We start from the raw sequence: 10652 nt of genomic DNA, 5'->3' as shown, positions 1-10652 counted from the left end.
GAGCCAGTCACTTTAGGGGGGGGGGGGGAAACGCCCCAAATTCAGTGTTCCAGTGGTCGGCCTTGTGATGACCCAGTCACTTGCTGCCTCGCCAGCTGCTCTTCCCTCCCTCTTCTCCTGGGGAAACAGGAGGAGGGAAGCCTGCAGCTGCTTGGAATGATTCTTGTGCAGGATTGGGCTGAGTGGAGACATTTTGTTCAGCATGCAAGTTGCTTTGTTTGCTTTTAAGGCATGCTAAGAGGAAATTAATCTCTTTCACAGAAACCTGCGCAAGAGTGTATCACTTCAAACACTCACGCTTCTTTCACAGAAATAATTGATGCATGGTATCTTTAACTGACTGCAGCCCAATGGGAGGTTAAATAATCGGAGAAAAATTAATACAGAGGAAGCTGTTCCTCTCCCTTTTGCCTGCAGTATCTGAAAGGGCTGAGTTTTCCCTCGTGAGTCCTTGATGGCAGCAGATCTGCAAGGGCTGGGGCTAAGCCCTGCAGCACAGAAGCCACACTGTGACCTGGTGTGGTGGCAGGGGCAGTTCCCAAGGGTGTGTGTGAGCATGGTGGAGCCAGTGTTCCTGGTCGGCAGGGAGGACCTCAGCCCCAGACTGAAAGCAAGCTGTATTTTACTGAGCACTTAGCAGGGGTCAGGGGGTTTCTCTGTCATTTGCATTTTAATCTTCCAGACATAGAGACTCATTTGCAAATTTTCACTAGACAAAAAAAATGCTTTGCCAGAGTTAATAACTCCCATTGCTTCTCATCAGGGGAAGCCAGCTAGGGGAAGCCCCAGAGGGCTGACAAGGGGAAATGCTCCCTGCTGGGGCCCTCTGAGATAACAGACAACTGGGAGTTTAGCCATATAGGATGGTTGATGGTTCAGCTGAGCTAACTCCTGACTGCTGCTTTCCTTCCATGTTCCTCTTCTCAGTCTAGTTCCCCACAATGCTCTCCCATCCACTCCCAGCTCTGGCACCTGCATTGCACCAAGTGGAGTCACCTCAAACCCAGTGAAAAACTAACCTGCCTATACATCAGAAAAACAAAATCCTTTTGGGAATGGGTGACATATTGAATTGGGGGGGGGGAAAGGACTGCGGAGAGGAGCACTCTCTTGGCAGCAGTCCTGCCACCTCCCTCGGGCTGCCTCTAACATGGTGCTGGGGAGCTGTGTCAGGGCAGAGACCTGCGGGCACATTGGCTCTGCCCAAAAGCTGTCCTGGCCCCAGCTGGGCTCCCGGGCTGTGAGAGTGGGAGTGTAGGGCTGGGCACTGGGAGAGAAAGGCAGTGCTTGAACTGCTGCTGCCTTCAGGAAGCTGCCTGCAAAATGCACCCCGGGACATCCTAAATGAGAGTCTATAAAGTGAAATGTTATTTGAGCAGCTACTGCCAGGGAAAGGACACCTGCCAGCGAGGTGAGCAGCTTCAGGGGAATGGACAGATACTATTCTTCCACCTTGCAGATAGTCTTGGATAGAGAGCAGAAAAGTGTGGTCCTTGGCTTATTGGCTTTGGAGGGAGGAGATACTCTGTTGGCACCTGGCCCTATGAAATCCATCTCTAAAACTAAAAGCGTCTATGGAATGTGTAGCAGTTCTGAAATAACTTCTAGAACACTGCTTTATTAGTATCAAGGCTATTCCAGTATTTTTGTTCAGCTTTATTTTTATAAAATGTATTTGAAATTATTTTCAAAAGATGTAACACAATTACTGTAGTTCACGAAAATCATGCAACTATTTTAATTTGTGAAAGTAAGATTTTAAAAAAAAAATCTTAATTTGTTCTTATGGACTACCCCTTCAGTGCCTGAATATGAAGATTAGAGGAGCTGGAAATTCGTATGAAGTTTAGCGAAGTGATAAAGGAGCCAAGAAATATGAATGTGGAAACCAAGAAGATGCATCTGATAGTAAGGAAGAGACTCCTTCCATCTGGCTGCTGAGATAGCCCTCTGTTACAGGGTGGGTTTGACATCCTGGGGCAAGGCAGCCGAATGGGCAGCTTGATAGCAGGAGAACTCTTCTTGCTGTGGTAATAGCAAATCCTTTTGGAGCACATCCCTGTATTAGCTGATGTTTGGGTTGGAAAGAAAAGCAAAGCTCAACATAGCAAAAGCAAAAAGCTCAGCTTTTGACTTTTCTGCTTCTTATCTTTTAAATACCATTTAGCACCAAGACATTGATTTCAGAGTATCTGTAATATTGACATACAAAACCAAAAAAACAAAGCATGTCGGTAAGACCAGAGTCTGTGTGTAGCCTTAAGCCCTTGAGGAGGATCTCAGCAGCACCACAAGTATCTCCTTCCAGCAGAAGCTGCCAGGGATGAAGGAAAAACTGGCAGGAATCAAGACATGGGTGTGTTACTGAAGCTGTTTCTGTAGTGAAGGTTCATGCTGTCTCAGAAAATTCAGTCCTGTTTGCGAAGTTCCCTCTCTGCCAAGGGTAGGAGGCTGGCAAGTATTTGGCTTGCACAGCCAAAGTCTGTCTCTGGTCATATCTTATCAGTGCTCGCCTGAAAGCCAGTACAGGACCCCAGCACCACTACGAGCAGCTGAAATCTGAGAAATGCCAGCAGTGCTCGATGCAACAAGATGTATCTTAGCAGGAGTTTTACCTTCAGCCTTAAATGAGCTCTCTCCTTTGTGGCATGTCCTGTTTAGACCGGATGCCTTTGCTTATTAGTTCTGCTTTGATGAGGCTGAGAGTTACTGGCACTTTTGTAACAGTAGCTGATAACTTCCTGACTTTTAGGAAGCTGGTAAAGTGTAACAAGGCTTATTGTTATTATTGTTGTTGTTATTATTATTATTATTATTATTATTATTATTATTATTGGGGGTGGGGGGCAGAGAGGCACTGATACAGTCTCCAACATCAATGGCACTTAGGAGCTCGGCTTTCAGGAAATGATTTTTGATCTCCACGCTTTATAATAATACAATAATGAAAACATTCTGCACCAGTACTTGAGTTACATGTCCATGGCACGTTTGGATGGTGGTGGGAAAACATGACGGGTAGCTTCAAGGTTTAGAGACTCATGAGGTTACTTAAAGGTTGTTCCTACTAATCCTGGCACACCCTGTGGACGAGTTGGTGACATCAAGTAAATATCTAAGGAGCCAATACAGGCTGTTAGCGTGAAAAATGTGGAATGATATAACAACACACATGTCCATGTACAGGCTACACTTTGCTGGACTGAGGTTGCATCCATTTCCTATTTTTTTCCCGATGGGTTTGTTTCTCGCTCTATATTTCATTGAGATAATCTTGATCAGGATAAATCAGAAAGCCAGTGAATAAGCTGTCTGTCCAGTAGGGGTCATAAAAGAGCCCGTTTTGTTCAGAGTAAAAGATCTGCAGCCATACTTCATCCTCCCGCTTCAGAGAAAGGATGGTTGATCCAGAGGCAACGTCGTGGTTCCCAGTGTTGGCGTCAAAGGTCTTGATCCGGTACTGCCCGTTGTGGACCAGGCCAATGGCCAAATGTTTGTTGGCCAAGGTGATATCATAAGTGAAGTAGTAAATACCTGGGATGCTGCATATAAATTTCCCGCTGGAAGCGTTGTAATGTCCTCCTTCGTTCATAAGGATCCTGTCAAATTTGATGGGCAGCCTTTCCCTTGGGTAGCTTTTGGAGACAGCCACAGAAAAGGCAGATTTGGCTTTGTTGGCATTACAGGTGCAGGGTCCTGGCATGCCAGTCTCACCCTTGTTCCCTTTGGGTCCTTTCTTTCCCGGTGCTCCATTTTTTCCAGGATTGCCCTTTAAACCCTTTGGTCCTCGTGGGCCTGCCTTGCCGATAGCTCCCGCTTTCCCCTTTGGTCCTGGCTTGCCTGGGTTTCCTGTTCTGCCCCGTGGACCTGGAAGACAAATAACCTTGTAAACTTTTTAGTTAAAATATGGCGAGTGGAAAGGAATTATATCAATGCAGCAGTACGTTTTCATGTGGGAGGAAAACCTTGCTAGTGAGAATCCCGATGAAATACCACCTGGGGCGGGACGTGTCAGGACTCATTAACCACATTCAGTAGCTGGCATGATAACAGGACTTGGGAGCAGGAAAGCCTGTCCTCTTTAAGGACCAAAAGGCTGGTTCAGTTATCTGACTCACTTGAGAAAAAGGAGTAATAAATTATAAAGCTAGCTGGGAGAAAGCTTTAAATCTTTGGGTTTTGAAGGAGCTGGATGGGTTCATAAAGCTTTTGGAAACTAGCTTTGAGCAGATGGGTACGTTTAATCTTCTGCCTATTTTTTTTACATTTAACATGAAACTGTGTTGTGAAAAAATGGATTCTAGGTGTAGAAAAATCCCCAGTTTAGCTGGGATCTGGACCAGTTGTGAACCAGAAGACACCTGGTGCAGGGACTGCCTTGAGATGGGGAGCAAGCTGGGCTCTGTCACAGTGATGCTGAAACTGCTGGCGAGCCCTGAGCGTGGTAGTATCTGATACAAGAAAATTTCAGGGGGATTTATTTTGTGTCTCTTGATCTGCTGTAGCGACAAGATTTCAATGCAGCTGCGGCTGGAAACTTGTCCTCCAGAGTCTGTTTTGGGGGAGAGAGAAGAGAAGATGCAGCATTGGTATGGTGGTGTTCTGCTGAGCCAGGAGGGTGCTCTGGGGTGGCGGCGGGAGATCAGCGGGTTCTGACTCCTGCGGGTCCTGATGCTCACAGTAAGGGCTGAGCTAAACGGGAATCCCACCGCAGGATTAAACTAGGGTTGACATTTGCTTTGATTTAGGTGGAGCGTGGTCAGAGCAGTGTCTGCTACCCAGTTAGGGTGCTCTAGGGAGCCAGTACTAAATTTTTGCTTCTGAATTTGTTTCCCTTGAAAGCAGCAATCCGAGACCAGCCCTGTGTCTCTTGGCTAGGGCGCATGTGTCAAAACAGGGAAAATCTCCCTCTGGGGGAAAATGTGCAATATTAAAATGAAGATGATAAGAATTACATGCAGCATTAAGACGATCAGCAAAAATATATATTTTGGAAGGTTTTGGCACAGTGTTTGGGATGATGCTTTTATATTTTATTCTTATTTCCCAAAGAATTTCTTCCCTCTTACCTTCATCACCGTGCTCGCCTTTGTCCCCGTCCTTGCCATCCTTGCCATCTTTCCCCGGGAAGCCCATCCTGCCGACCGTCCCCGGAGCACCGGGAGCACCGGGAGGACCAGGGGGCCCGGGGGGGCCCGGCAGGCTGCACGCCAGCTGGGGACCCTCCTGCAGCGCTGCCTTGGCAAAGCCCCCGAGGATGTGGTTTGCCACGCAGGGCATGGTCCAGAGGAGGAGGACAGCAGAGATCATGGCGCAGCCTGTAGAAATGAGATGGGGTCGGAGGTGTGCGGGGAGCAGTGAGTGAGGGCACGGCAGTGTCCCCTCTGCCAGGCCTGCGTGTTGTGGAGGCTCATAAAAATGGAATGTTTTTTGGCAGGGCGAGGAAGCTGTTTGTTTTGGAGGGATGCGAATTCAAGGCTTTTGCTCAGGGAATTTTCCAGGTCTGAGCAATATTTTCTTCTCAAACTTGCTCTTCTCTAAACTCCTATCCATGACCACCCATCCTTTTTCCTGCTCTCCCACCTTTCTCATGCTAATGTACCTGGCAGCTCCAGCTCCTCTCTGAAGTCTGTCTGTGAGTGTTTATCTATGCGCAAGGAAGGACTCGGACAAGGTCAGAGTCAGAAATGATGTCTCTGGCCTCTCCCACAGCCTCCCCAAACCCCTTCACTGCTCCATCACTGCTTCACTTCACCTTTACCATTCCCCTCCTCTTTGCCCTTCCCTTCTCTGAAAAATAAGCCATTGTTTTAAGCATAGAATATAGCAAGGGGAGATTTTCTGGAGAAACCTGGGCTCTGCCTTCATTCACAGGAGGGTGCTGAGCCTCCTGAGCTTGTCTGACTCCACTCGTGGACGGGAGGAGGGTGTTCTGACAGGAAATGATTTCTGAACACAGCTATTCCCATGGAACTCCTGGTGATGCGGAGCAGTTATCCTGCAGTATAATCTCCCTCTGGACGTCTGTGTGCAGAGCTGTTTGCAAGGAGCTGTGCACAGAGTAAGCCCTCTGCATCTTGAAGCAGCACTCAGGTGCACTGCCAGCTGAGAGAAGATGCTCAAAATCAGGCTGATTGACACGAGCTCATCTTCATGCACAGCCTACCTGAGACCGAATGCTAGAAGAGTTTAAACTAGAATTTGTGTTGGTTCTGCATCTGCACATGGTTACAGCTGTAGTTAAGAAGAGGATTTCCCCTGTGTCATCAGTTTCTGTCTACCCGTGGGTGCAGTGCTTGTGCTGTTCCCTTCCCAGCTCTGAAGGATGCCGTGCACCTGGGGGTGCCCCAGCTGAGGGTTTTCCCCCTCCCTTTGCCAGCGAGGGGAGTGACAGCCATGAGCCGTGGGCGCTGACCGTGGGCTGCGGCAGGGGCTGGTGGGGTTGGGCTGTTTTCCAGTGGCCTGGGTGTAGAAATGAGCCGGTGGTGGGTGAAAGGCTTCCCCGACCCAATCTCTTTCTTTGCGCTTCCGTAGTTGGAGTAACCCTTGAAATGAAGCCCAAAGCCTAAACCTGCCCCTTACAACTCTGGCCGGTTCATTGTTTGCTCGGTAGCTCCGTGATCAGTCAAGGTGAAGCCAGAGGAATGTTTTAAAGGTGTTAGCCACCTGTCGCTTTGGTACAACTCCTGTCCCCCAGGCTAAGAGGTACACGTGCTTATACGACGGCAAAGACTCCCGTGAAATGCAGTCCGTCCCTTACTGCAGCCACCCTGTACTGTAGGAGGCTCTGAAAGCCATCCACTTGTGTGGGCTTTCTTATCACATCCTCAGGTCCTGCGAGCTAAACACAGAAGCAAGGCTTATAAAGCAAGAAACCTGCCTTTCAAATATTTCTTCGTACTCTGGTGCTGGAGTAAATTTACAGCTAAACATAAAAGTGACAGACGGAGGAGTTGTGACATCCCAAACCTCTCATGGGCCATTTGGTCGGGCAGGGTCCTGCTTGGTGTCAAGGCAAACAGCGGCGGGCTTTGGCTTCTCTCCAGCGTGTTCTGCTTAACTCCGGCACTGGGAAGGAGGTGTTCAAAGCACCGTACGCATTGCACGTTGCCTTAGTGCTCTCCCCCGCTATCGGCTCCTGAAAGGGGTGGAAATGCACATGACGTGCTCCAAATCCAGCCGGCAATATGCGGCACGTTAACGCGGAGTGGGAGCCCCCCGTCCTGCGAGCTATGGAATTAGGACCATGCAGGGGAGTGGGAAATGCAGAACAGATCTCCGGGCTGGGGCTGCCTGCTCAGCCAGTCTGTTCTTCTGGTCTCTTCCGCTTTTCTTATATCCATGTTTATTTGCTGGTGAAAAGTGTTGGTTTAATGGCCTTGTGAGACCCAAACCACAAACCGGTATTGATGTGGACAGCTGAATAAAGACTTCTTGCTCACAGAAAGGGGAACAAAGTGCTAAAATGCCTGCGGAGCGGGGAGATCCTAAGGGAAGCTCCATCCCCACTTCCCAGTAACCACCTCAAATGGGGCAGAAGGGAAGGGAGAGGCATTTGGAGATGGATGACACTAATTAGTTGTGGCAAGGAGATATTTTGTTGTGGGACATAACCGAGGGGGTGGGAAAAAAAAAAGGTGGGACTGCTTCATGTAGAGGAGAAATGAGTACGAGTGAGCACAAGGCAGAGGGCAGGGCACCTTCTCTTAACCTTTCTTAGCGCAAGTACTTCTGTTTACCCTCAAACAACCCCAGTAGTTAACCCCATGGGATAAAACACAAAATACCCTGAGGCTAAGAGGTTTGTAGTACCAATACTCAAACAGACGAGGAATATTTGGCTACCTGGAGCAGTGCTCTGGTGCAGCTCCCGAGTCAATGGTAATTTTTGGCTCTGCAAGACCTCTTCATCCCACACCACAGCAGTGTGTGTGGGGTGGGAGCGTGGTCACATTCACAAGAGAATCTATAAATAACCTTTTAAAGAAACCTCTTTGAAAGAAAACAAACCCCGTGCTGTTCCACCTTAAAAGGAAAATTGCTCTTCAATGTAGAACATATGATGAGCTCCAAGAAGCAAATTGGAAACAGATCAGCATCTTTCCTCTCCTCGGCACAGGCAGATCTGACAGTGAAGACCAACCAGCACAGTTTCAGCTGAGATCTTGCTGTTACAGTAACATTTTAATTAATGCCTTTTGTAATAGGCTCTTGGAGACTTAATGGCCATGACAAATACATGGTGTGTGGGTCACAACCCCCCACCATGCCCCGGGGGCTATGAGAGCTGGTGATGGAGTGCTGCTTGGGTTGGAGACAAGTCAGGGGTGGATGTGGTGGAGATGGTGGAGCTGAGTTGTTCTGAGGTAGAGCTCTTGGAAGGAAGACCCTCTGGGCTCCCAGATGCTGGGCAGGCTCCAGGCTGAGGCCTCAGGTCCTCATCCCAGCTGGGTCGTTTTTCTGCCAGCCTCTGGGCTCTGAGAGAGGCTCCAAAATGTACTGTGAATGTGGGAAGCCTGAGCTGGAAGGATGCAGCACAGGCAGGTGGAGTGACAGGTGTCCATCAACTGGGATTTAGATACAAGGATTTCCTGTGTCCTTCAGCTGAATCCACAGAAATTGCTGCTATGGCATCCAGGGCATCCCCCGGGGCCAGTGCAGTCCCTAAAATAGTGCTGTGGAACCCCACAGGATAATTTTGGGGAATGTTTGTGAAGAAGCAAACTGGGAAGGAGATGGCTTTAGAAAGTGTTCACTCGTGAGTCTTAAAGCTGGAGCATGGCTCTATAGAAAATGTGTCAGGCTTCTGTGGCCCGTCGAGCATTTCTGCAAGGGGACTGCTCTCTAATGGCTTTTCTGTGCATGCTGCTTGTCCCCAGAGCATCTCTGTCACTTGGGCGCCCCCTCCCCAGGAGTTCTGTCCCCACAGGGCTCCTTGCAGCCCCTGCTCCTGATTTCTGGCTTGCAGCAGCTGGAGGTGGCTCACAGAAAGGAGCTCGGGGGGACACATCTCTCGCTGTGTCCCCCTTCGGCTGCTGCAGCATCCCTGCTCTGAGTGCCTGCTGGAAGCCCCTGTGCGACCACTTCTATTGCCTGAGCTATTTCTGGAGATGTATGTGCATTTAAAAAGGGCGTCTGCAAGAAACAATTTTGCCCATAGGAGTGAGCCCCAGGTGCAAAGGAGCAGCTGTAGCTCCTGGTGCTTGTGGGGCGGCTGGGCTGAAAGCACACTGGAGGGAAAGCCCCAAGGGTTTGCCAGGCGTGGTGGCCGGACGGTGGATTTTGGCCAGGGAAGCCACCTTGTGCAGTTCCATGCACCTCTGCATGGGGAGCAAAAGCTGAAATACATGCATTTAATTTCTGATACAAGCTGATGAAGTAGCTATAGCAGATACGAATTTGATTTTTTGCACAAAGTAATGTCAAAGGAGATAAAGGAAAGTGATGCGTCTCCTGCACCCAAAATGGCATCACCTCCTCCGCTGTAAGCAGCTGCAGTGCCTGTGCCAAGCCTTCCCCAGCCCCAGGACAGACCCGTGGCACAGCAGCTGCTGCCTGGTACCGCAGCGAAGGGGGAGGCTGTGGTTTCGGCTGGGCGAGGTGGGTGCTCCTGCTGGAAACCCGAGGAATGTTTCCTTCCCAGATGGTTTCTTTTAACTTGCCGCTGCTGTCTTTATGGATTCCTGTGCAGGCACTGGAAACCTGAGTGCTTCATCAGTTAGACCTTATTTGGTAAGTTTCCCAAGTTAAGGTTAAGAGGAGGAGGGAAAAGAAAAAAAGGAAAAGTGAATTTACTCACCCAGGCTGATCTCTTCAGCGAGATCTTGACAGGCGCTGGAATCCCGCACGGTTTTGCTGCTGTTTTGCTGCAGGTCGCTGTCACGCAGCAGAGCACAGAGCCCGTCCTGCCACGACAGCGTCCTTCTGAGGGTGCTCTGCAGTCCTCACTTCTTGGCTCTTTCGTCTTTATTAATGTTTTACCCCGTTTTGCATGTATCGCTAGCTTCCTGCAGCAGCTCTAGGCTTTGGCTCCACTTTGCCAAAGGCATAGTTTTATTATTGTGTAATGGGTCCGAGCCTCTTCCTCTGTCACGTGGTGTGGGCAGAAAGCTTTACGCACACATGGCTGGAAAGCTCTCGGTGCCTGGGGAGCCTCTCTCCTCTCTCCTGTGCAGTCTGGGAGGAAGGCTCGGGAGTTTGCCTCGGCCGTTTCTGGCAGGTTCTGCCTCTCTGCCATAGCCACTGCCCGTACAGGCAGAATTTGTAAGGGTACAGGGACTGAACCAGGGAATAATGTAGAAGCTTGGTCCTAGAGCACCAGCAAGGGAAGCAGATCTTATCCTGAGGGTGGAAGCTCACTCATTGTGTCTAAAATAATTTAGACAAATCAGTACGGGCAGATCATTCCAGGCTTGAAGTAAAAGACATCACCGTGAAGCAGCAGCTTTGTAAATGTGAGTTTTGAGAGGAGTCAGCAGATGCTTCACAAGTGCCCCAGGTGGATGTGGGAGACAAGACGTGGAAACCTCGACACCAAGATGTCGGGGCAGGACCGTTCCTGCCTTTGGAAAGGGTGAGGGCTTTGTTTTAAGCTTGCAGAGTAATTGCGAAGCCCTACCACTTGTTGAAGATGGGCAGTAATGTTGGAAGTG

At 49.4% G+C, this 10652-nt stretch overlaps 1 protein-coding gene across 2 annotated transcripts; it reads right to left on the bottom strand.

Annotated features, from left to right (window-relative positions):
- Nucleotides 1–1616: 1616 nt before the first annotated feature.
- C1QTNF2 (C1q and TNF related 2) lies at nucleotides 1617–10122 on the bottom strand. 2 transcript variants are annotated; one of them, XM_040573604.1, is made up of 3 exons: nucleotides 9796–10122; nucleotides 5070–5318; nucleotides 1617–3867 (listed from the first exon to the last, which is right to left on the bottom strand). In XM_040573604.1, exons 2-3 carry the CDS (start codon nucleotides 5308–5310, stop codon nucleotides 3254–3256), a joined length of 855 nt encoding a protein of 284 aa, XP_040429538.1. In that variant the 5' UTR covers nucleotides 5311–5318; nucleotides 9796–10122; the 3' UTR covers nucleotides 1617–3253. The 2 variants fall into 2 exon arrangements, with proteins under 2 accessions (XP_040429538.1, XP_040429537.1); XM_040573603.1 differs by having other exon boundaries at nucleotides 9800–10104.
- Nucleotides 10123–10652: the final 530 nt, after the last annotated feature.

This window comes from Cygnus olor, chromosome 14, assembly GCF_009769625.2.
Source record: "Cygnus olor isolate bCygOlo1 chromosome 14, bCygOlo1.pri.v2, whole genome shotgun sequence".
In the NCBI taxonomy this organism is placed as follows: Eukaryota; Metazoa; Chordata; class Aves; order Anseriformes; family Anatidae; genus Cygnus; species Cygnus olor.
Note: the sequence above shows the minus strand (reverse complement) of the source record. Positions and strands in the feature narration are given on the sequence as shown.

What these genes read in the sequence shown, in the direction of transcription:
- C1QTNF2 (XM_040573604.1), bottom strand. Translation starts at nt 5,310, where the DNA reads ATGATCTCTGCTGTCCTCCTCCTCTGGACCATGCCCTGCGTGGCAAAC. An exon ending in AGGCGAGCACGGTGATGAAG is followed by an intron (nt 3,868 to 5,069) that starts GTAAGAGGGAAG and finishes TTTGTCTTCCAG; the next exon opens with GTCCACGGGGCAGAACAGGA.